The sequence below is a fragment of the Pituophis catenifer genome, unplaced genomic scaffold (assembly GCF_029215685.1).
Source record: "Pituophis catenifer annectens isolate HBS135680 unplaced genomic scaffold, rPitCat1.0.hap2 SCAF_15, whole genome shotgun sequence".
Taxonomy (NCBI): Eukaryota; Metazoa; Chordata; class Lepidosauria; order Squamata; family Colubridae; genus Pituophis; species Pituophis catenifer.
Genome location: NW_027256895.1, coordinates 12,585,290 through 12,612,403, shown reverse-complemented (window position 1 = coordinate 12,612,403; position 27,114 = coordinate 12,585,290). Strand labels below are relative to the sequence as shown.

General features: G+C 40.9%; 1 protein-coding gene across 1 annotated transcript; it reads right to left on the bottom strand.

Moving 5' to 3' along the window:
- LOC139324660 (vomeronasal type-2 receptor 116-like) lies at positions 1 to 25,450 on the bottom strand. The gene is made up of 5 exons (XM_070954392.1): positions 25,415 to 25,450; positions 23,882 to 24,733; positions 7,319 to 7,546; positions 995 to 1,121; positions 1 to 899 (listed from the first exon to the last, which is right to left on the bottom strand). Exons 1-5 carry the CDS (start codon positions 25,448 to 25,450, stop codon positions 1 to 3), a joined length of 2,142 nt encoding a protein of 713 aa, XP_070810493.1.
- Positions 25,451 to 27,114: the final 1,664 nt, after the last annotated feature.

Sequence of the window (27,114 nt, the reverse complement as noted above, 5' to 3'; positions counted from 1 at the left end):
TTAAAACTTTCTCTTCATCAGCTGATGTTTATCATTCAGTTCAGGTCTCATCACAATAATAAAACACTTGGGAAGGAAGATGCACATCAATAATCCAGCACTGGAGGAGATCATGGAGAAGATCTCCACAGCTAATGTATATTTTCCCCTTGTGCTTAAATAGGTTGGGATAAAACATAGCCAAACACTGCAGAAGACCAACATGCTGAAAGTGATGAATTTGGCTTCATTGAAACTGTCAGGTAACGTCCTAGCTAGGAAAGCAGCAGAGAAGCTAACCAGAGCAAGAAAACCCATAAAGCCCAAAACACAGTAGAACATGACCGAGTCTTCATTGCACTCCAGGATAAGTTCTTCAGATGTTGAGTGTGCATTGAAATCTGGGTACGGTGGGGACGTTATCAGCCACACAGCACAAACACACATTTGAACAAGGGAGCAGGCTAGAAGAATGAAACTGACCATTCTTCCCCCCACCCATTTCCTCAATCTGGAACCAGGTTTGGTGGCCATGAATGCGAGAACCACCACAAAGGTTTTGGCCAAGACACAAGAAACCGCCACAGAAAAGATAAGGCCAAAAGCTGGTTGTTGAAGGAGACACACCATTGTATTGGGTCTCCCGAGAAATAGAAAGACACAAAGGAAAGAGAGAAGGAGGGAACCTAGGAGAAGGTAGGTTAGATTCCGGTTGTTGGCTTTGACGATGGGAGTGTCTTTGTGTTTCATGAAGATTGTGATGACCAAAGTTGTCATTAAGGAAAAGCAAAGAGAAAGAACAGTCAGAGTGATCCCCAAGGGTTCTTCGTAGGACAAAAAAGTGATCCGCTTTGGAATGCACATATTTTTCTCAGGATTTGGATATTGATCTTCTGGACAAGGAGAGCAGTCATCCACATCTGGAAAAGAACACATGGATTGGAATTAATACAGTGGATTATAGACATTGTTGTACCCTCATGTCTTAGTCCCATTATATTTAGAAATTTCCTACCCTTCTCCTTTGATATTTTCCCCTCTGGACACAGACGGCAAGCATAGCAGCAAAACGACTTCCCTTCTATCTTTTCCTTGCTGTATCCTGTCTCACAAGGATCATTACACAGAGATAAAGGCAATGCCTATCAGTGAATGAAGAAGAATATTTTAAGATAGAGAGGAAAAAGAAAGTGCATGGAGAGATATTGTTACTGTATCAACTGCCTATAAATTGGTTGATAAGGAGAAGTAATGTGATTACATCATTTCAAGAGCTAACTGGTCTGAAATAATAGTTCCTTAAATATCTACAATTATTGATATCAATGACTTTCTATATCTATCAACCCCAGTTTCCACAGATAATTTTTGTGCTGGTTAAAGATGTTTTTCTCAATTTCTTAATTTTGCAGTCACCAGACTGATGACAATTAATAGACTGGATTGTAGCTACTAACTTTAAAACCATGCGTTGTTAACAAAGTCAACGTAATGCGTACAATATTCTATGCCAGGGGTATCAAACTCAATTCCCTGAGGGCCGCATCAGGGTTGTGTTTACTTTGGGGGGCAGGGTTCATGTCCAGGTGGGCATGGTCAGGGTGGGTATGGCCAGATCGATGTCTCCCCAGCTCCGTTTTCAGCTGGAACAACCTCCTGCAGCGCTCTGCCAGGAAAAACAGGCACAGCCCCCACAAACTCCATATTTGCTGGCAGAAGCACCATGGTATAGTCCTTCACTGTTTCCAGGGTGGCTCTCTGGGCCATATCTAAGCTCCCTGCAGGCATGATCTGGCCTGTAGGCCTTGAGTTTGACACCCCTGTTCTATGCCAACTATTAGAAAAGTAAACATTCTTACAGATAATTTTTTTTTGAAAAAAGTTTTATTTTAGATTAAAATAAAAAACAACAACAACATAAAAATATCATCCTTACAAACAATTATAGACAGCATCTGAATCGGTTAAAAGTTTCGTGCTTACAATTTTCCAAATCTCATCATATAACAATTATTCTTTACTTGAACTGAAGATAATTATTTAAACATTTCATATATGTTATCACATCTCCATACTTTTTTATCAAACCCTTGATAATATATGTCCCATATCAAATAATATTGTTTATCTTCCTGTTCTCTTATTTCAAATGTCAATCTACTCATTTCAGCACAATCCAACATTTTCATAATAATTTCTTCATCAGAAATTATCTTCTCTCCTTTCCAGTTTTTGGCAAATACAATTCTGGCCGCTGTTAAAATGTTCACAATTAGGTATTGTAATTCTTTATTAAATGTCTCTGGTAAAATTCCTAATAAAAATATCTCTGGTTTAAAGTCAATATGTCTTTTTGTCATTTTTTCTAACCACGTATGTATCTTAGTCCAAAATCTCCTTGCTTCCATGTATGTCCACCACAGAGAGGGTCTCCTCAGGGTGCCGTCGGTCAGGCAATGTTGGCTGGCAACCCCCTGGGGAAGAGTCTTGTCTGTGGGGGCACCCACCCTCTGGAATGAGCTACCCCCAGGGATACGACTGATCCCGGAACTCCGTACCTTTCGCCGAGTTCTGAAGACTTTTTTATTTCGGCAAGCCGGGCTGGCTTAACATTTTTTAATTGGTGAATTTTATGGGTAAGGGGTTTTAAATTGGGGGAGGCCAATATAGATTTAATTTTGTTTTAAAGTATTTTAATGTTTATATTGTATGTTTTTAAATCTTGGCTGTTCACCGCCCCGAGTCCTTTGGGAGAGAGGGCGGTATAAAAATTAAATAAATAAATAAATAAATAAATAAATAAATAAATAAATAAATAAATATGGTAATACGATCCTGGAGTTTGACGACACTTCCAACATTTCTCCGATTTATTCTTAAACATTCTGGCTATCCTCGTCGGGGTAAATACCACCTGTAAAACATCTTATACAAATTCTCTTTATATGCTGTCGACATTGTCATTTTATAATTATGTGACCACAATTTTTGCCATTTCTCTAAATCAATACTATAACCAAAGTTTTCCCCCATGCTATCATTGATTCTTTGACTTGTTCTTCTTCCAATTTTACTTCAAGCAAATATCCATATAACTTTTTAATTACATGGTCATCCGAACCCATTAATATCCTATCTAAACCAGTTGAAACATTATAAATACCTTCTTGTTTGAAGTCTTCTCGATATCTGGAAAGTATTTGCATATATGAAAACCAATCTATCTTAATTCCCTGGTCTTCTAAGTTTTGTTTCAATTTAAGTTCACCCTTTTCATCCAATAATTCACTATATCTAACAGTTTGTTCCCCTCTAAATACCACTGGATAAGAAAAAGCTTCAATTGTAGATACCCAGACTGGAATCTTCAAATAATGGTATTTTTTAATCTTCTCCCATGTCAAAAACAAAGCTTCACGTATCTGATGTCTTCTAAAATACCCCTGAATTTTAGTTCCTTTATACCATAAGAAAGCGTGCCATCCCATCAGCAAATCATGCCCCTCCAAATTTAATAATCTAGTGTTTTTCAATGTTACCCATTCTTTAATCCACATTAAACAAACCACTTGGTAGTATAATTCAAAATTCGGTAATCTAAAACCACCCTTCATTTTAGCATCTTGTAACAGTTTGAGTTTTATCCTTGCCTTCTTTCCCTGCCAAACATATTTCAAATCTCTCTCCAATCTTCCTGATTAAGCTCTTCCAAATCCCTTTGCTTCTCTCTCTTAATCTGGAAAGCGTCCATATTTTCCAAAATCACATTAAACTGAGTTTCAACCCTCTCTTCCTCCAGCAACCCACTGCTGTCTGGGAAACTTTTTTTTTATTTGATTTATATGCCGCCCTTCTCCGGAGACTCAGGGCAGCTTACAATGCGTTAAGCAATAGCCTTCATACTTTTGTATATTTATACAAAGTCAGCTTATTGCCCCCACAAACTGGGTCCTCAATTTACCTACCTTAGAAAGGATGGAAGGCTGAGTCAACCTTGAGCCTTGGAGAGATTCGAACCAGCAGTAATTGCAGGCAGCTGTGTTAATAACAGGGTGCTTAGACCACTGTGCTACCAAGGCTCTTAATCTGATGAAGAACTTTGAAGTATCGATACAGTGTCCTCCTTTGTCTCTTTGTCTCGAATTTGAACAGCTTCCCTCTTCTTTCCATCCAAAAAACCTTTAATTCTTTCCATTATACCAGATATATGTGACTCAAAAATTTCTCGTAACCTAATACATATTTGTGGATTTGCTGGTGTATGTAATGATAATCCTTCCATGCTTTCAAAAGTACCAGCCATTTTTTTTTCTGTTTAAAACTTTCACTTATGCTTTCCAGCAACTAGATCAATTATTTATAGAATATTCCTTATTATCATAGATAGTTAAAGTCAATTAAATTAAATTCTTTCTTCCTGAATATAAAAACCAAATCTTTAGGAGCACTAAGAGCTCTAACAAGCACTTTTGATTTTACTCTCACTTCCATGCCCATAACAATTAAGCGCCATCTTTCTTCTCCTTTACTCTCCACAAAAAAGAATTTAGCTATGGAGTTAAAGTTCAATACTTGCAATTGATAAAACTCCTGTCTTTGCTTTGCCTGCTTTGTTTGCTTTCAGTTGTTAATCCTTGATAGCAGAGGCGGTCGCGGCGTCTTGCTCTGCTTAAAGCAGAGGAGTCCTGGATCCGGAGCTTTGTCAGGCTTAACAGGGAGCTCTCACCCATTAAAGCCCCAGGATTATTCCTAGGGCTTTTTGGGGAGCTCTACCCTCACCCGACTGCTCACCTCCCCCTCTTCTTCTGAGGGGAAAGTTTACAAACAAGTTTACAAACTGATTGTCGCTGTCTTAGTGGTTCTACGGAATCCAGGGCTAGCGCTCCAAAAGGAGGATCCACCAACGCCTGCGGTGCCACCGGACGTCCAGGATTCTTGTAATGTCTTATAGTATTCAACAGGCAAACCATCTGGTCCTGGTGTTTTTCCATTTTTTTTGTTTCTTAATTGCTTCTGTTAATTCCATCATTGTTATGCGCCCATCTAGCATTTCTTCAATGTCCTTGGGGATCAGAGGTAATTTTGCGTTCTGTAAATATTTTTTAACTTTCCCCTCTTCAACTTGCTCTCTTTTATAAAGTTGCCTATAATATTCTTGTATTATTTTTCCCATCTCTTTATTTCCAAATTTACTTTGTCCTTGATCATCAATCAATTGCATTATTTTTTTTGATTCCCTTTCTTTTTTCAATTTATATGCTAGCCACCTTCCTGGTTTATTTGCTTTTTCAAAATAATTCTGTTTAGCACTTCTTATTTTTTGGGCTAGTTCTTCCTTCTCCAGTAAGTCCATTTTATGTTTCAACATATCCATTTTCATTTTTACTTCTTTCTTGTGTGGATCTTTCTGGAGTTCCTTTTCAAATCTCCTATATTCATCCTTTAATATTGTAAAAGTTTGACTTTTTTTCACATTCCTTTTCTTTATATAATCTATTATTATACCTCTAGCATAGGCCTTCCTTGTGTCCCAACAGTTTTGTATCGATGTATCTTCCCTTTTATTCTCCTTAAAAAAAATCTCCAGCTCTTTTTGCATTTTCTGTACAAATTCTTTTTCTTTTAAAATTGTATTATTCAAAGTCCATCTAGCTTTCCTTTTTTGGCCTTTCCAAGTTGCTATCACTGGATTATGATCAGCCCATAAATTAGTGTCTATTTCCACCTGCTCAATTTTTGGAATCAAGTCCATTGTTGTCCATATTATATCTAACCTGGACCATGATGAGTGCCTGTTTGAGTAAAAAGTGTATTGTCTGTTCTTCTCATTTCTAACTCTCCATATATCTTTCAAATTTATTTTCTCTGTCATTTTAAAAAAAGAATTCGGTAGAGTTTTTCTATTATGTCTTCCTGTTTTTGTTGTTTTATAGTCCAATTTTTCATCTACAATTCCATTAAAATCTCCCATCATACATATATTATCATAGTCGATAAAAATCACTCTGATTATTATTTGGCACGTATATTGCAACAAGTAGAATCTTCATATTATTATAAATTATCTCCACTATCAAAACTCTACCCTCTGAATCTGCATATATTTGTTCCGCTTTTATTGAATTTTTAATGTATAGGACAACGCCTCTCTTTTTGTTTTGTGATAATGATGAAAATTTTTTCCCAAGTTTAGTTTGTGCCAATAATTGTTCATTTTGCTTTTTAATGTGAACTTCTTGCAAACAAATTATATCAGAATTTAGTTTCTCTAATTTATGAAAAACCTTTCTTCTTTTCACAGCCGAATTAAGTCCATTTATATTTATTGAAATTAATTTCATTGCATCCATATTCATATTTTATATGTAGGTTTTATTGCTCTAGTTGATCTTACTTCCCGTTGTTCTTTGAGTTCCACAGTCCCGCCAACAGCGCCCTCCGTTGATTCAATCATTACCATTTCCTCTTCTGAGGTTTTGTCGACATCAGTGCAGCTTGTGTTTCTGTTTCCATTGCCACTTCCTTTTCTTTTAAAAAATCTTCATAGAAAGCTCTCGCTTTATCAATTGTATCTAGCCTGTATCTTTGAAGCTGCCATGTTAAGATCAATCCTTCTGGAATCAGCCATCTAAAATTAATACCCTTTTGAATTAGTATCTTGGTCAAAAATTTATACTCTTTTCTCATATCTCTCACTTTCCTTGGTATTTGTTTCAAGACCACCACTTCTTTCTCCTTGAATTTCAATGTTTTTTCTCTCGCCACTTGGAGAATTTGAGCTTTAATCGATTTCTTAGTAAATCTTATATGGACTTCTCTTGGTAATTTATTATGCATAGCATATCTAGTGTGAACTCGATAAATCTCATCCACACCATATGTCATCTCCTCTCTAGATATCTCCAAAGCATCAGCAAGCATAGAAATCATAACATTCGCAAGATTTTCTCCTTTCTCTTCCTCCACATTTTGAAATCTGAGATAGAATTCTGCTTTATCCATTTCAAGTTCCACTACTGCATTTCTTTCGCTTTCCACCTCTCTCAGTCTATTGTCAAAGTCTTTCATTTTTTCCCCCCTTTTGGTCATCCTTCTTCTCAAGTTCTTGTAATCTTCCTTCAAATTTTGACATTGCCTGTTGGATGCTGACCACTTTTTCATCTGTCTTTATTAATTGTTGTTCCATCCTTTGGACATTCTTACAGATAATTTTCTTGTTTCCCTATAACATTGGTATTTGCTAGTTTAGAGAAGATGCTCTAAGACTTTCCTCAATAAAGATATTTTTATCCTACATAAAGGAAGGGAGACCAATCTACTGTAGATTCAAACCGCTAACCTGATTAAATCCAACTGGCCACGTGATGGAATCTACAGAAATATTGAAGAATTTCTCAGCTGGAGCTGTGGGATCTACCATCCCAACTTGGACCCTAACAAAGGATTGGTTTGGGAATGTGACCCAGTTGATAATATCATATCCACCAATGAATTCTCCCTTTTCATCAAAGGAGATCTTCTCACCAACGCTGTTGTTGAATCTGACACTTCTCAGAAAAGAATGAACCTGAAAAACAGGGACAGCCAGAGAGGGACAAAGAGAGAAAAGGACAAAGAAAAGAAAAAAAAATCTTATATTAAAAATGTACATATGTTTCTTTAAACAAAGATAATATTGAAACTTTTAAATATTTTAGTTGTAGGCCAGTATCATACAAATAACATAACCATCATTCCAAAGAGAGACAGAGGTAAAATATCAGGTTACTAAAAAAATATTAAGATAGGATAGCAAAATAAGAAAACCAGCAAAAAAATTAATTAGCAATTAGTTGAATTGCTAAAGCCACATAGCTGGATGACTTCTGATAAATACATAAGAAATACTAGGATGTATATGGCTATAAAGGTTGAATGCTATTCTTACTTTATAAATACTTATTACTGGGTGAGATTTTTTGATTGGACTATTTAAAACCATTGTGGATTACAAACATCGATTGATGTGGATTTATTGATGTGGATTTATTGATTGGACAAGACAAGTTGATTACACAGGTCTTGCATTTTGGATTACAAACATCAGCTGAACTGTAACTCTGATGGAGAGAGCTGGATTTAAAACTTTAGTTTTTCGGGTGAACTCAGCTATTGGACTATTGGAACTTGCTAGATTATAAAGTCTATAGCCTATATATATATATATATATATATATATATATATATATATATATATATATATATATATATGTTTTTCTTCTAGCCAGGTTTTCCCTACGTAGCCAAGGTTTTTTTGTAGCTCCAGCTCAGTAGAATCTCATCTACTCGGTTCTGGGCTTTTTTCTTTTCTAACACCTAGCAAGCTCTCACTGCTAGGTGGGAGACCTAAATAGATCCATTTCTAGCTCGTTAGCTGTCATCAGTAGGCCACACCCATCTCCTCCCTGTAAAGGCACAGTATCAATTTTCTTACTTCTTCGTAGGGTTTATGTGTGTTTTTCTTCTAGCCAGGTTTTCCCTACGTAGCCAAGGTTTTTTTGTAGCTCCAGCTCAGTAGAATCTCATCTACTCGGTTCTGGGCTTTTTTCTTTTCTAACACCTAGCAAACTCTCACATATATATATATATATGTGTGTGTGTGTGTGTGTGTGTGTGTGTGTGTGTGTGTGTGTACAGTTAATATCTCGGGTTTCTTCCCGTGTAATTGTAAACATATCCTTAAAAGGGTAATTGTGACGTTTCGACGAAATCGCATTCGTCATCTTCTGATATCTCAAATAAAAGAATAAAAGAACGAATAAAAGAACAAAATAAATATTTGACCTTTACAGGGAGGAGTCATAAAATAAGGGTGTGGCTGGCTGAAGAGGCCTTATAAGGCCGAAATAGATCTATCCCAGTCTCCCTTAAGTCTCACAGCAGACAACACAAAATGTCTGATAAAGCCTGAAAGTGGTGATTTGAGATATCACCCAACTATGGCAATACAAACATCTTGATTTATGTAGGAAAAACCCTGACTAGAAAAGTATTGCACATATAATCCTACAAATAAAAGAACAAAATAAATATTTGACCTTTACAGGGAGGAGTCATAAAATAAGGGTGTGACTGGCTGAAGAGGCCTTATAAGGCCGAAATAGATCTATCCCAGTCTCCCTTAAGTCTCACAGCAGACAACACAAAATGTCTGATAAAGCCTGAAAGTGGTGATTTGAGATATCACCCAACTATGGCAATACAAACAACTTGATTTACGTAGGGTGCGTGTATGTAAAAAGTTAAAATCTTGGGTGTTTTCCCACGTCATTAAAAGTCTGTTAGTTGAAATGCTTAAAATCCTGGCTAAAATCCCAGTTTAAAATCCTCCAAAAACCCAACAAAACACTTTGTAAGGTCTTTTGAAACTCTGGCTAAAATCCTAACCAACACTTTAAAAGTTTTCTTTTTGGCAACGTTTCGACAAGGTCTCTAACTTATTTATTTATTTATTGAATTTCTATACCGCCCTTCTCCCGAAGGAGTCAGGGCGGTGAACAGATTAATATTTCATATACATATAATATTTTTTTTTTAAATAAACAGTCAATAATAAATTGAGTCAACTTGGTGTATCTGCTAAGACCTTGGCATAGAATTTAGATGTTTATGCTAGCTCTGCTTGTTGAAACAGAAAGGTCTTCAGGGCATGTCGGAAAGTGCGAAGATCTGGGATTATTCGTATTCCAGGGGGTATTTTGTTCCAAAGAGTAGGTGCCCCCACAGAGAAGGCTCTCTCCCTTGGAACTACTAGACGACATTATTTTAATGATGGTACTATGAGTAGGCCTACTCTGTGAGAGCGTTTTGGTTGGTGGGAGGTTATCGGTTGCAGCAGGTGGTCTTGTAAGCACTCAGGTCCTAAGCCATGGAGCACTTTAAAGGTAAACTTGTCATCATCGGGCCCCTACTTTCAGTTTAGAAGCTGTGGGTATGCTGCAAGATCGGAGTTGTCGCTTTTCTATGTTCGCTGCTGCTGACGTATGCTGGTTAGCCTGCAATTCTGTGTCCTGATTGGAGGGCAGCAGTTTTTTCTCCTGCTTCATTATCCTAGCTGCAGCCTGATTGCGTTTTAACTTCATACATACATACATACATACATACATACATACATACATACATTCTTTCCTTTTCGTAGGCTTTATGTGTATTTCTCTTTAGCCAGGTTCTTCCTACGTAAACCAAGATTTTTGGTTCAATGAAATCACAATCCACTAGTTTCTAGGCTTTTTTTTCTGGTAGTCAGCAAACACTCTGCTGCCCATTGGGAGACTAAGGAGACTAAGATAGATCTATTTCAGACTTATAAGTCCTCATCAGTTAGCCACACCCTCATCCCATGTATCCTCCCTGTAAAGGTATAGTATTTGTTTTCTTTCCTTTTCGTAGGCTTTATGTGTATTTCTCTTTAGCCAGGTTCTTCCTACGTAAACCAAGATTTTTATGCAGCCCTAGTTCAGAGAAATCACAATCCACTAGTTTCTAGGCTTTTTTTTCTGGCAACCAGCAAACACTCTGCTGCCTATTGGGAGATTTTTATGCAGCATGGTTTACATAGGAAGAACCTGGCTAAAGAGAAATACACATAAAGCCTACGAAAAGGAAAGAAAACAAATACTGTACCTTTACAGTGTGGCTAACTGATGAGGATTTATAAGTCTGAAATAGATCTATCTTAGTCTCCTTAGTCTCCCAATGGGAAGCAGAGTGTTTGCTTAAGGGCTCCTGATTGGAGCTGAAAGGTGAAAGGGAACAGAATGCTCCCTCCCACATGTTGGGGTAGATCAGGTGTCTCGATACAAAAACACTTAATCTTTCCCATGGCTCAAGCTGATGAAGGGAGGAGAACTTGTGGCTCAGAAGGTTAATTCAACTGCCTAACATGCAGGAAGGCAGTCGTGTGCGGGGTGTGGGGTGGAGGTGTCATGTGCGACGGGTGTAGGGTGGTTCATGAACGTTGCTGCGGAAGAATGGTCCAGAGCACATTGATGCCCGATATGTTGATGAGGGAGGGTGTGGTACTAATAACAAGGGTGTGGTATTAAGGAGGAAATGGAGGTAATGAATGGGCGGGCTATTTAAACGCTCACTGTCAGGGATCCATAGTGCTGATTTCGTTCATTTTTGCGAATCGCAGCATGTGTCTGGAAGCCGACGTGAATAAACCAGCATTTTACAAATTAAACTCAAGTTATGTAAGAAGACACAAAGTGCCTAGGGAGGTCCATGTTAGATTTGTCAGGAGAACAATAAGAGATAAAATATTGAAGAGAGTGAGGGGAGAACCACTCCAGTATGGAAGAAAAGAAATAACGGTGTTGAAACAGATCCCTTGGAAGATAAGAGACTTAAGAAAACAATATCAATTTTTTACTACAAAGCTAAATGAAAAATGAATAAATTTCAGGTGGCTGGTTCCGGAGGGGATCCTAATTAACTGGAACTTTAGAAGATGTAGATTGGATTCCATCTTCAAAGCAGAGGAGTTCTATGAGAGACATGCAAACATTTTTGAAGAGAAAACACAAGGCACACAAGAAGATAAGGAAATTAAAAGAAAACAAGGAAAAAAAAAACAGAAAACACAGTGTTACAAAAGGAAGAAAAGGACAAGGAGAAAGGAAACATAGACCAAGAAGAGGGACTAATGAAAGAACAAAGACTGAAAATGACTACTAAAAAACAAAACCCTAAGTATAATTAAGCAAGATGGAGAAAGGAAACGGGATCCTCTCAATGAATATAAATGAACTAAATTCTCCTTCTAAATGAAGGAGAATTATGAAATTGGACACAGAAATAATTTGTCTATAAGAAATACACACGAAGAAACACTATAAACTTTTAGAATGCCCCAAAATTGGGAAACTATATTTCACATCAGCACATAAGAAAAAAAAGAGAGGAGTGGTCTTATGTATCAAAGAGTCAATGGACTCGAAAAAAATCTGTTCAGATGAAGAAGGAAGAATACGGATGGTAGAAACAATAATTAATAATAATTAACCAAAAAAACATTCTGATAATAGCAATATACGCACGAAAGAACAAGCAAGAAATTTTTTACCAAACATTACACAACAAAATACTGGAAATGGAATATCAAAACGTTTGCCTTTTAGGAGACTTCAATGCAATTGTGGATGAAACATTATAGATTAGATATAGATTAGTTATAGATTATAAAAGCACTAAAATAGGGGGAAAAAGAAGAAAGAGATTACCTAAGACGTTTTTCAAAATGACAGAAGAAATTGATAAACAAGACGTTTGGAGAGAAATGAATTTTGGAAAAGACTCCGTATACCTTCTATTCAAATAGGCACAACTCATGGTCTCAAATTGACATGATATGGATGTGTCCTAGTGGTGGGTTGTCCCAGGTTTGGTCCGGTTGTATAGAACCGGTAGTAAAACCGGCAGGACGCTCCGCCCACCCACCACAACGTCATCATGGGTGATCTGCGTGCATGGTCCATGTTCTGACCCCGTCTCTCACACGCACACAAACAGACAGCCGGGGGTTAAATAAACTGGCAGACAACCAATTCTTCTGATAAGAACCTTGGCAGCAATCCAGTAGCTGCTTGCCAAAAACTTTACTCAATAAACAAAATACACACAGTCAAGAATTGTCCAGTTCGTAAAATAAATCCAAGGCCGATAATGTTGTTTCCAAAGATGCAATGTGACTCGATAGTAGTTAGTTTTATCCGTCACATAGTCTGAATGGCCACCTCACCCCCTTTTATACCCTGTGGGGTGTGGTCCAGCTTAATCTCTGGCACACCTTTTGTTCTGTTGCGCGCGCTTATCTCTGCGACGCTGCTGAGGATCCTGCCAAGACTCATTTCCCTCAACACTGTCCACCTGTGGCTGCGTGGATGTGCTTGGCCCCGGCCCTATCTCTTGCCCTTCAGTGGACACTGAAGCATTGCCAGAGAGGAGGGTCCTGGAGAGGGAGGCCTTGCCAACTCCTCTCCTTCACTCTCGGAGTCCTCTCCTGCCGATGACACAGGCTCAGGTAACGGAGCCACAACAGTTCTGTTGCAAACCAGTAGTAAAGGTAAGTAGAACACACCCCTGATGTGTCCTAATTAAGAACTGACATACTTGAGATGGAGATAGAACATAGTATTTGGGCTGACCACAACCCAGTAAAATTGACTTGGAAAAAAGTAAAGACAAATTTTAGATGGACATTGAATCAAACTATATTAAGAGAGAAAGAATTTATAGAACCTGCAGCAAATGAAATGGAACTCTTCTTTAAAGAAAATAAAAGAGACTATACCTCACTTCAGAATGTATGGGACACAGCCAAAGCATACTTCAGAGGATTAGCCATAACCGACATGGCTAAAAAGAAGAAAGAGAAAAAGCAACAAAGTATGATGTTAAAAGTAGAATATAAGAAACTGGAGTTAGAACTCCAAAGAGAGCTGCAAAAGAAAATACTTAAAAGACAAATGGAGATGATTAAACACCATTTGAATTTAATAGCCTCAGAAGAAATACACCAACAAACCAAGAGGATAAAACAAAACTTTTTGGAGACTATAAACAAACCAGGAAGATGGTTGGCGTATAAATTGAAAAAAGACAAAGAGAAAAAAAAAGCAATAAATAAACTGCAAGATGATCAGGGACATGTACAATTCCAAAACGAGATAACCAAATAAATAAATAAATAAATAAATAAATAAATAAATAAATAGTCAAAGTTATATGATACAAAAAATAAATTATGGAAATTATGGAAAAAATAGCACACGATATGGAAGACGCCAACTTCCCCAAAGTCCCAGAAAACTTTATAAATATATTAAATGGAAAAATAACAATGTGGGAGCTAACAGAAGCGGTAAAAAGACAGAAAAACGATAAAACTCAAGACCCAGATGGGATACCAGCGGAATTTGATCAATGTTTTTAGATACCTTAAGGTGCGTGTAATGCTATCTACACCAGGGATTGCTTTGATGTTAGAAATTGATGTTTCTAAGATACCCTACCCTTTTTATTTATTTATTATTTAATAATAAATTAAATATTATTATTATTATTATTATTATTATTATTATTATTATTATTATTATTATTATTATTATTATTAATTTGATTTATATGCCGCCCTTCTCCGGAGACTCAGGGCGGCTTACAATGCGTTAAGCAATAGCCTTCATCCTTTTGTATATTTATACAAAGTCAGCTTATTGCCCCCACAAACTGGGTCCTCAATTTACCTACCTTAGAAAGGATTGAAGGCTGAGTCAACCTTGAGCCTGGTGAGATTTGAACTTACAGTAATTGCATACAGCTGGTGTTAATCACAATGCTATCAGTCTGCTGAGCCACCAATATTATTATTATTATTATTATTTATGATTTATTTTATTTATTTGGCGAGTACGTATTAGATAATATATTTAAGTATAAGCATGAATTGAATACATAAAATGAATACCATTAAAGGGGACATTAGGACAGAGACGGTAGGCACGCTGGTGCTCTTATGCATGTCCCTCTTAGGAATGGGGTGAGGTCAACAGTAGACAGTCTTAGGTTAAAATTTTTGGGGCTTTGGGATGAAACCACAGAGTCAGGGACTGCATTCCAGGCATGGACCCCTCTGTTGCTGAAGTCATAGTTTTTGAAATCGAGTTTAGAGTGGTTCACTTTAAGTTTGTATCTATTGTGTGCTCGTGTATTGTTGTGGTTGAAGCTGAAGTAGTCATTGACAGGTAGGACATTGTAGCAGATGATTTTTATGAGCTATGCTTAGGCCATACCGAAGGCGACATAGTTCTAAATTTTCTAAGCCCAAAATTTCAAGTCTGGTGGCATAAGGTATTTTGTTGCGAGTGGAAGAGTGGAGGATTCTTCTTGTGAAATATTTCTGGACATGTTCAATTGTATTAATGTCCGATATACAGTGTGGGTTCCAGACAGATGAGCTGTATTCGAGAATTGGTCTAGCAAATGTTTTGTATGCTCTGGTTAGTAGTGTAATATTACCGGAGAAGAAGCTACGCAAGATTAGGTTTACAACCCTTAATGCCTTTTTGACGATGTTGTTACAGTGGGCTTTGGCACTTAGATCATTTGATATGAGTACTCCAAGGTCCTTGACAGAGTTTATGCAAGCCACCTCCAAAATCTGAAATGAAATGTCTGCACCCCACCTGTTATGTAAATAGGTTTGTTTGGCGGGAAGTTTGAACTAACTGACCCTCAGCTGATTGGCTGACCACCACAGCTGCAAGGTATATAAAGGGAGCTGGCTCCCCTGGTCAGTTGCTGGAGTCTCACCATATAATAAAGAGCTGTTGTCACTAACTACTCTGGCTTGCTGCGTCCTCATTCACCCCACATAACATTGGCGACGAAGGTGGGATTTTGAGGCCAGAAGCAGAGGAGAGCTGAAGCCACACTCAAGAGAAAGAGCTGAAGCCACGTTCAGAGAAGGGACCAGAGACTGCAACCGAATCCAGCCAGGCGAGCGAGCGGAGCACAGGAGAATCCCCGAAACGATGTCTGCCTACACCCCGCCAGCGCCTTTCGACCCCAAGGAAGAGAAGTGGGGATCCTACATGTCTCGGTTCGAGTGCTTCATGGTGGCAAACGACATGCAAGGGCTACCGGACGTTCGGAAGAAAGCCCTGTTCCTGAGCCACTGCGGGCCAAGGGTCTTCGACACAGCCGAAGCATTGTCGGAGCCGAATTCGGTCCACAACATTTCCTGGTCGACGCTACAGACCCTGCTGAAAGACCACTATGCACCAACGCCATCGAAGTACGTCCAACGCTATGAATTCCGGCAACGGCTACAGCAGGAGGGCGAATCGATCAGCGAGTACGTCGCTGCCCTGCGTAAGGCCGCAACCCAATGTGAGTACCGAGACCTCGATGAGATGCTCCTAGAGCAACTAATTTGCGGAGTGAGAGATAGCCGGCTCCAGAGAAGGCTGCTTGCGAGGTCAAACCTGACCCTACTCATCGCGCTAGACGAAGCCAGAGCGCAAGAGTCGTCAGTAAAAGCCGCCGAGAGATTAAAGAGCTCCCACCTAACCAAGACAACGCAGAAAACGGCGCCAGTGCATCGGGAGGCCGTGAGCACCGTGAGCGAGGGGGAGTCCGAGGAGGAGGTCTACCGCACCGAGCAGTCCCGCACAGCCCGGAGGGAGCCCAGAGACGGATGCGCCAGCTGCGGAGGGTCCCACTCACGACAAAACTGTAAGTTCAGGGACGCCGTTTGCCGTGCCTGCGAAAAGAGGGGCCACATCGCGAGGGTCTGCAGATCGAAGGCACACCAGAACTACAGACCACGTGGCCAATCTGCCCAATCCGAGACGGCGCCACACCGAAGGCCCAACAGGGATGGCGGAAACCGGAAGGGCGCGAAATTTGAAGACGCTGGGGCCTACACCATACGCATCGCACAGACCTGCACCTCGCCCGGAGAAAAGACCTACACCACGGTCGAGATCGAGGGACGGGAGTGCCAGATGGAGATAGACACGGGATCACCAATATCCATCATGTCTTGGGAGAACCTGAAGAAAGTCATCCCCAGCGTACACAAGCGACAGCTCCAGCCACAGCAACGCAGACTGAAGGATTACCAAGGGAACCGCATACCCGTCGAAGGCAGAGGCGAGTTCCAAGTCCAGTACGGGGAGTTTACCGAGAAACTGCCCCTCACCATCGTCAGCGACAACCTCCCCAGCCTCCTGGGCATGGACTGGTTCAGGGCCCTAGGCATGGGATTCACCGGAGTAAGGAACGTTCGAAGCACCCTGAAGGAAGACCTGACGCAGGAATTCCAGGACGTGTTCGACGAAAGGCTTGGCAAGTATGTGGGGACCCCGATTTCATTTAATCTAGACCCCAATATTGCACCCATCCGTTTAAAGCCGAGGCGGGTACCATTTGCCCTGAAGCCCAAAATAGACATTGAACTGGACAAATTAATCAAGCAAGGGGTGCTAGTTCCAGTCGACCACGCCAAATGGGAGACCCCAATCGTTACACCGGTCAAGCCGGATGGGTCAGTGCGCATATGCGCCGATTATAAATGCACAATTAATAAGGCCCTGCAGCAGAGCGCCTATCCAGTGCCCGTCGTTCACCACCTATTGCATTCCCTGGGCCCCGGCAAGATTTTTGCAAAACTCGATCTTGCGCCGGCGTACCAGCAGCTGCCAGTAGATGGCGCTACCGCAGAAGCACAGACTATCGTAACCCACAGAGGGGCCTTCAAGTGCACCCGCCTGCAATTCGGAGTAAGCGTGGCCCCCGGACTGTTCCAAAGTACCATGGAGCGGCTACTACAGGGGATCCCCGGGGTGGTGCCCTATTTCGATGACGTGCTCATTACCGCCGACAATGAGCACCAGCTAAGAGAAAGGCTGAGGGAGGTGTTAAGGAAATTCAGGGACGTAGGACTCAGAGTAAAACGCAACAAATGCATGATCGCAGTCCCCTCAGTCGAATTCCTTGGGTACAGGGTTGATGGCACCGGCATCCACCCCACAGAAAGCAAGATCAGGGCAATCCGAGAAGCACCCACCCCCAAAGACAAGGCAGAGCTACAGGCCTTCCTAGGACTATTAAACTTTTACGCCATCTTCCTAAAAGACAAGGCAACAGTGGCAGAACCCCTACATAGACTGTTAACCAAAAAAGCCACTTGGAAATGGGGGAAGGCTGAAGACAGGGCATTCGCCGGCATTAAAAAACTGCTGTCAGCCGAGAGTTTTCTGATACAGTACAACGCAACGCTTCCCCTTGTTCTAGCATGTGACGCGTCCCCGTTCGGGGTGGGAGCCGTCCTGAGCCACAGACTCCCGAATGGCCTAGAGGCGCCCATCACATACTACTCCCGAACCCTATCAAGTGCTGAGCGAAATTACAGCCAGCTCGACAAAGAGGCCCTAGCCGCCGTTTCGGGAGTGAAGAAATTCCACGAGTACTTGTTCGGGAGAGACTTTGAATTAATCACAGACCATCGCCCGCTCCTGGGTCTACTCGCGGGAGATCGACCAACCCCGGCAGCACTTTCGCCCAGGATGACACGCTGGGCCATTTTCCTCGCAGCATACTCTTATCGCCTGGTACACCGACCAGGGGCGGACATGGGCAACGCGGACGCACTCAGCCGATGCCCACTACCCGACAGTTTAGAAGACCCCACACCCGGCATCCCCATCCTGCTGATAGACGTTTTGGACTCTGGGCCCATCACATCAGCCGAGGTTGCGAGAGCCTCAACCAAAGACCACGTGATCCGGACAGTCGCAAGTTGGGTTATGAGGGGGTGGCCGGAAAGGATTGGGAGCGGGGAATTTAAGCCATTCGCGGGAAAACGGGACGAGTTGACAATGCAAGGGGGTTGTTTACTATGGGGCGATCGGGTTGTTATTCCTTCACGCTTAAGGGAAAAGGTTCTAACGTTGTTGCATGAGGGGCACCCCGGGATTGTAAGAATGAAGGGGCTAGCCAGGAGCTACGTCTGGTGGCCCAGCATGGATGCAGACATTACCGAGTGGGTGGGGAAATGCCAGCCCTGCCAAGAGTCCAGATCAGACCCGCCAACGGCACCCGTGAGAGAGTGGGAAAGACCCCAGGGACCCTGGTCTAGAATACATATTGACTTTGCAGGCCCCTTCCATGGACAGACCTTCATGGTCGTCGTAGACGCATTCTCCAAATGGTTGGAGATCAAGCTAATGAAGGCCACTACCACCAACGCAACCATTAGAGAGCTAAGACAATTATTCACCACACATGGGTTACCGGACATCCTAGTGTCAGATAACGGGCCACAGTTCACCGCAACACAGTTTGAGGGTTACTTAGCGGGACTTGGGATCAGACACGTCCTTTCTGCCCCGTTTCATCCGGCTAGTAACGGACAGGCTGAGAGATTTGTTAGATCAGCAAAGGAGGCCCTTTCTCGCTTAACCCCCGGGGACTGGCAGGAAAGGGTAGACAAGTTCCTAATAGCTCAGCACTCCACACCCTGTACAGCCACGGGCCGAAGTCCGGCGAACTATTAATGGGGCGGAAACTCCGGGGAATACTAGATAGACTCAACCCCAATTACTCCCCAGAGGTATTCAAGGGGGGGGAGAGGAAACTTAGAGAGTTCACCATAGGAACACCGGTACACGCCAGAAACTATGGACAGGGCCCACTCTGGGAGGCAGGAACAATCACAGAAATCACAGGCCCCAAGTCATACCGGGTAGATATGGGGGACGGGAGAGTTTGGCGCAGACACATTGACCAATTAAGAAAACGGGTAACCACAAACACAGACGAGACATTAGACGACCCCATCTCCGACCACGACTACCAACCAGAGGCACAAACCACTAGCCCGAGTAGAGCGGAGGACTTAGCTGAGGATTCTGGTGTCCAGCGCCGCCCCATCGAGGTAGTCCCAGCAGCCGAAGAAGTCGCCGCCCACGAGGAGGTTCCGGAGGCCTCATTGGCGGAGCAGGGAGAAACAGAAAGTCCCTCCGACCTGCTCGACGCCGCCCCTCCGACTGAACTGCGCAGGTCAACTAGGACTCGTACACGCCCTAGTCACCTGAGAGACTTTGTATGCAAATGACACCCCAAGTGACTTCTGGGAGGGGAGGAGTGTTATGTAAATAGGTTTGTTTGGCGGGAAGTTTGAACTAACTGACCCTCAGCTGATTGGCTGACCACCACAGCTGCAAGGTATATAAAGGGAGCTGGCTCCCCTGGTCAGTTGCTGGAGTCTCACCATATAATAAAGAGCTGTTGTCACTAACTACTCTGGCTTGCTGCGTCCTCATTCACCCCACATAACACCACCTGTCAGATTAATCTCCAGAGTTCTCCATCAATGCTGCCGTATTCTTAATGTACCACCAGTGTTTATATATAGAGATATTATATAAATACATCATTTCCATATTTTCTATGTCTTTATATGTTTAACTATTCACCAAAATCATATTTAGATTTTGAAAAACTTGAATAGCAAAATGTTTGAGATTATTGTATTATTTGCTGTATTCTTATATTGATTTTTCTGCAAAATAATTAAATTGCCATTAACTTAATCACATTCAGGAATGAAAAACAGTTTCATGTTTTCCTTTGCAATTACAATGTCAATTAATCTGTAGGTGTTCCAGCAGATTTGACAGTAGGAAATATTTCTAGTTCCATCTCTCTTCCATCTCTCTTTTATTCTATTAAAAATTAATAGAACTACTGCTATGCTCTCTACATGGGGCTCCCCTTGAGGAGCACCCGGAGGCTCCAACTGGTGCAGAATGCGGCTGCGCGGGGGATTATGGGAGCGAGGGGGTGCTCCCATGTGACACCTCTCCTGCGTGAGCTGCATTGGCTTCCAGTGGTCTTCCGGATGCGCTTCAAGGTGTTGCTCACCACCTTTAAAGCGCTCCATGGCATAGGACCTGGGTATTTGCAGGACCGCCTTCTGCCGCTGATAGCCTCCCACAGACCAGTACGTTCCCACAGAGAGGGACTCCTCAGGGTGCCGTCAGCCAGGCAATGTTGGCTGGCGACCCCCAGGGGAAGGGCCTTCTCTGTGGCAGCTCCTGCCCTCTGGAACGATTTGCCCCCGGAGATACAAAGGATATCGGATCTCCGAGTCTTTCACCGTGCTCTAAAAACTTTTCTTTTCCATCAAGCAGGGCTGAAGTGAAACCCTCCCCTTTTTTAACCTTTTAAATTGTCAATGGGTTTTAGTTTGAATGTTTTAAATTTTGGGCCAAAGTCATATAATTCTTTTAAAAATTTTAAATTTTGTATTGGTATGTGTTTTAGTTCTGGCTGTGCACCGCCCTGAGTCCACTAGAAGGGCGGGATACAAATTGAATAAAATAAATGAATAAATAAATAAATAAATAGTAGATGAATAAGATATGGATGCCATTTTCTATTTGAACTTCAAGAAGCCTCTCATTTTATTTCTGCACTAGTGCTGATACAAATAAACCCCAGCTTTGTTTCTAATATTTCATCCAGATGTTTAACATATTCTTTGAACTGATATTTTAACCATACTGACAAGGAATTAAGCTTTAAACTCAATCAATCTGAATCCAGATTAAGATGCAGGAATTTAATCCATGTTCTCTGATTTTATAGAACCACAAGAGTATAGTTTGCTCCAAGAAACAAATCACAAATAGTTTAGATAATTTATTTGATTGCTATAAGGTAAAGGTAAAGGTTCTCCTCGCACATACAGTATGTGCTAGTCGTTCCTGACTCTAGGGAGCGGTGCTCATCTCAGTTTCAAAGCCGAAGAGCCAGCGCTGTCTGAAGACATCTCTGTGGTCATGTGACCTGCATGACTCAATGGCAAAGGTGCACAGAATGCTGTTACCTTCCCACCAAAGGTGGTCCCTATTTTTCTACTTTTTTTATGTGCTTTTGAACTGCTAGGTTGGCAGAAGCTGGGACAAGTAACGGGAGCTCACCCCATTACACGGCACTAGGGATTCGAACTGCTGAACTGCCAACCTTTCGATCGACAAGCTCAGCATCTTAGCCATTGAGCCACCGTGGCCCTTATATTGACATTATAAATATATAATATAAATACATAATATATAATATATTAATATATATATAATATCAATATCTTTATATTATATATTATAATATATATAATGTAATTAGAATATATAATATAAATATAACATAAATATAAATACTTATATTTATATTATATTATGATTGCTATACCAAAATATAAGTAGAAAGAATGACATAACACAAGAAATAAGATTATGAGGTCAGAGCAATTTACCAATAAATTAGGCGACCAGCAAAGGAAGGAAGGAGAGGCTTAAAGGTAGGCTTCGTGGGGAAGGCAGGGAGGATAGGAGTCTATGGGGAAAAGCACAGTCAGGCAATTGATGGCTCAAGCAGCAGAAACCCGGAGCTGTGCGGGGGTGGGTGGAAGGCAAGTCTCGCACGGGCAGCAGAAAAGAGAGAGAGAGAAATGGGGGAAATGCACACACAGAAGGAGCCCACGGGAGACTGAAAGGAGAAAGAGAAGTGGGGGAAACATACACTCATCTCGGTTTCCCTCTATGACCGACATTGGAAAAGCCTGCTCTCATAATCGTATGCCTGCACCCAGAGTCTGTTCGGAGCTTGTTAAGGAATACTGCTTCACCCCAGTGAGACGAGGAGTGACGGGGTGGGGAAGGGCGGGTGGGGAGGGGTGTGGCCAGCCAGAATTTTTACCAGTGGTTCACCCAAACCGGGAGGACCAGTTGAATCCCACCACTGCCTACACTTCTTCAGACAAATGGTTATCCAACATCTTCTTAAAAACTTCCAGTGTTGGAGCATATACAACTTCTGGAGGCCAGTTGTTCCACTGATTAATTGTTCTAACTGAAATTTCTCCTTCATTCTAAGTTGCTTCTCTCCTTAATTAATTTCCACCCATTGCTTCTTGTCCTACCCTCAGGTGCTTTGGAGAATAGCTTGACTCCCTCTTCTTTGTGGCAGCCCCTGAGATATGGGAACATTGCTATCATGTCTCCCCTAGTCCTTCTTTTCATTAAACTAGACATACCCAGTTAGCTGCAACTGTTCTTCATACGTTTTAGCCACCAGTCCCCTAATCATCTTTGTTGCTCTTGTGAAGTGATATTAACACATCACGTGATCTTGATTCTGTTTCTCTGTTTATGCAGCCTAGAATTGTGTTGGCTTTTTTGGCAGCTGCTGCACATTGCTGGCTCATATTTAAATGGTTGTCCACTAGGACTCCAAGATCCCCCTCACAGTTACTACTATTAAGCAAGGTACCACATATACTGTACCTGTGCGTTTTGTTTTTCTTGCCTAAATGTAGAACCTTGAATTTCATTTTGTTAGAGAGCACCCAATATTCAAGTCTGTCAAGATTCTTTGGTATTGTAAACCTATCTTCTGGAGTGTTGGTTATTGCTGCCAGCTTGTGGTAAAGCAAAAAAATTTTGGGAAAAAAATACATGAATGGCTAGAAAAGATGATAGGAAAGCATGTAACTTTCAAACCTGAATTATTTTTATTAGGTATAATATTGGGTAAACTTGGTAAGAAAAGTATGTATTTAATATTGTACATTTCGACAACAGCGAGGATTATATTTGTGCCAGGCTGGAAAATTGAAGAAACATTGCATGATGAAGAAATAATTAAGAAGATACTAGAGTATGCAGAAACGGACAGACTGACATTAAAAATTAAACAGAGAGAAGATATAGATTATTATCAAACATGGAATCTATTTTATCAGTTGGAAAAAAGGGATGGAGATTAAGAACGTAATATGTAGCGTTAAGCAAACTAAATACCCAGACAACATGATGTTTATCAAGCACTAAGAAATGTAATTAATAAAAAAAAATCAATTAAAAATATTTCAGTTGGTTAATCCATTACTACATTTTAGTTTTAGACCTATGGTCAATCCCCCTAGAGAATATTATTTGTTAGAGTTTATGAATAGATAGACCTATGTAGATACAATTGTCCCAAAGGTGCTTATTGAAGAGGCCACTTGACTTTCTTGTTTTCCTTGAAGAGGTTTTGCTTCTCATCCAAGAGCTTCTTCAGTTCTAAGTGAATGGTGCGGAATGGAAGGATTTATATTCCTTGAAGTCATCTGGTCATTTGCACTCTTTCTGAGAGTCATTGAGGACACTTGGAGGTTTTCAAACAAAATAAAAAAAAAGTCCAGTTGCCTCTTGAAAAAGCACCTTTAGGACAACCGTGACATGGATGACTGAGAATCTCCACAGACATAGAGATATGGTTGTCTCTGCACTAATCTGCTTACAGGACTTACCTGCCACCACATGTGATTGTGAAACTGTTTCCTTCCTTTTTTCACTATTGTTCTGTGTCTGGACTTGGAAAAATACAGAGATTGCAAAGCGTGTGCCACAGCATAGACTGCGTTATAAATATTGTAACTCTGGCCACTGATGCATGATTCAAACACAGATGTAGGAAGAGTCTCAACCTTCTCCTGTCCCGTACAAGTTACCTCAGTTGTCTCCGTTCTTGAGTTTGAGAAGGAACAACCAAATGCCTGTTCCCAGAAAACTTTCCGGAAGTGATCATGATGGTCAGTCTTTGGACTTAGATTGTGAAGAAATTCCTGGAAATCCTGGACCTCTTTTGTGTGAACTGCAAAGGATAAAGCACCATGTATGAAACTGATGTCCCAAGTTTTATGAAGGGAAAGTGAGGTGTATTCTGTCTGAGCATTTATAAGCCAGATCTTTTGCTTCTTTGGTATGTCCTCCACTTCTGAAAACCGGAGGAAAGTTCTCAGAATGGTTATGGTCTGAATTTTACCATATACTATTATTACATTGGACTTGCTCTTCATGATAACATTGTATATCTCTACTCCTTCATCCATCATATCAGTAAAATCAGTATAGAAATCTACCTTTGGTAACTCCACTATGAACTCAGTGCAAATGCCATACTTGGAAAAGGTAGGGACCACTTCCTGGACAAATTTCTCTGCTTTCTCATCCTTCACTACAACAATTCCAACCCAGATCCATCTTAAGTACTTCAATAGCTCCATGAGGCCCTTATGTTCGTGGGATTCATCTGGAAACATTTGCTGGAAGAAAACTGCTTGAGTCTCTTTCTCCATGGCTGGAGCAGAACCATAGGTCAACTAAAGGAAGATAAACAAATGGAAAGGTCTAAGTGAACCTCCAACACTGTGTACATTCATTTGAGTCTTTGGGTGCCCTTGAGTTTATATACTGAAACATTATGAAACCAGTTGTATTTATCTAGAAATCAACCAACATGTCCCTCTATATCGTGAGGTAAAGAGGAAAAGAAGAGGGGGTCAAGCTATTTTCCAAAGCATCTGAAGGTGGGACAAGAAGTAATGGATGGACATTACTTAAGAAGAGAACCAGGTTAGAACAATGAATAAGTTGCCTTCAGATGTTGTGTGTGCTGCATCCCTGAAGGTTCTTAAGAAGGGATTGGACAACTGTTCATCTGAAATGGTATAGGGATTCCTGCCTGAGCAGGCATTTGGACTAGAAGACCTCCATGATCCCTGACAACTCTCAATTCAGTGTCTTTTTTTTTTTAATTTGATTTATATGCCGCCCTTCTCAGGGCGGCTTACAATGTCAGTCTTGCATTGAGGAATGTTTTTCTATGCCCAGTATCCCCACTATCCAATGTTATGAGTACCCATGCTGTTATGGTAATCCTATCAAGCAAAAATTAATATCCTGGAATCTGAAAGTTGTCTCCTTTTTTTATAGAGAATGAAGCACACAGACCTCTGGAGAGATAGGTCAATATAATAATGAATATCTTCTGCACCTCTTACCTGAGGAACTTTGTAGTTGCACAATACAGCTGCCATGTGAAGAGAGATATCCGGTCCCCCAATCACTGCAGCCAAATGCTTTGGGACCCCACACTTGTAATTAGGGATGAATTTGCCATGACTGAAAGGCAGATGCATTGAGGCTAAGTAAGCCCAGCTTGGATTATAATAGCTGTTAAAAATGTGGAAGCCCAGCGTGACATTGGGTAGGATCTGAGGATGGTCATTGATCTCTTTTAGAGTAAACGCTAAGGCCAGGACATGCTGGTAATTCTGAAAACATATTCTGTAAAGAATAATAATAATAAAAAAAATTAAGAAATCTCTGTTTCACACCAGAAGCAGATCTACTGCAATCCTTCAGTACAACACATTTCGTGGAATGTGTCAGTGCAACATCTAGAAGCATTGAAATCCGATGGCGGAAAAAGAGCTAGTGGTATTTTGAGTCACCCTTTAAGTTATTCGTTTTCTTGTTAATTTATTCGTTATTTTTATATTATTTCAGTTTTCGTCAGACGATGGACATGTGTTTAGTCCAAGCGTATTCAAACTCAATTACTGATGCTTGACCCGTTACCTTTGCTTGGAAGTTGGTTCAAAGCTTCCAGTACACGTTCTATGAAGTAATACTTTCTAACATGACTTTTGAATTTCACTCCAGCCAGTTTGAGGTTATGTATGGCTATGTTTTTGATTTTTGCTTAATATTGAAAACACTACCTTCCAAATCTTATTCGCACCTTTAATCTATCAAACTGCAGTTTTTAAGAATGGCTTTTATCCAGAAGGAACTTCCTGAATTTTGGTACCAGAAATCTCAAATGAAAAAGTTATCAAGGGAAACATTCCCTCCCTCCAAATCGGTTTCATCCTCATAAATTAAGCCATAGTTATAGATATCAGAGAGATGTAGTTATAGATATTTAGATGTCGTTTGTTATAATTGGAAATTTGGATTCACTTACCGTATGATTCTTGAGGAATGTAACTTTTCTTTTATGTACACTGAGAGCCTATGAACCAAGACAAATTCCTTGTGTGTCCAATCACACTTGGCCAATAAAGAATTCTATTCTATTCTATACTTTGAACTTTCTGTGGATGCTGAAATTTCACTTCAAATAAAATAAACCTAAGTATCTCATTTAAGATGCTTCTTTCCGGAGCCTTTGTCTCGAGAGGAAAACATTTCAACCAAATGTGATTTAGCAGCAGGGTCCGAAATCTGACAATAAATTAATGATGTACTTACACAATTGCATCCTGAAGTGCCTGAGAAGGATGTTGATGGAAATCAATGGGATCAGAAAATGTAATCAATGCAGACATAATGCCAGCTATGTTGATGTCTCCAAGCTGGTGATACGTGTGACGAATAGGAACAGGCTCCTGAAGGTCAAATTGAAGGCTCGAGGCCTTCACTCGTGATGCCACCACTCGAGGCATCACCATTAACAGCAACTCCATGAAAACTAACCTCTTCCATGAGTGTCTTCTTTCTGTGTACAGATGCCTCTGTCTGCCAGAAGATCTTTGAAGGAGATCAGACCGACCTGTCTTCTGGAGATGTTTTTCAGGCACAAATAGGGAGTGCAACATGCTATCAAATCAATTCACAGAGCTTTGGGCCTCCCAGTCATAGGATGGGAATATTGTGGGGATAATAAATAGCGTCCTTCAGAGGCAGCTCCTCCTTT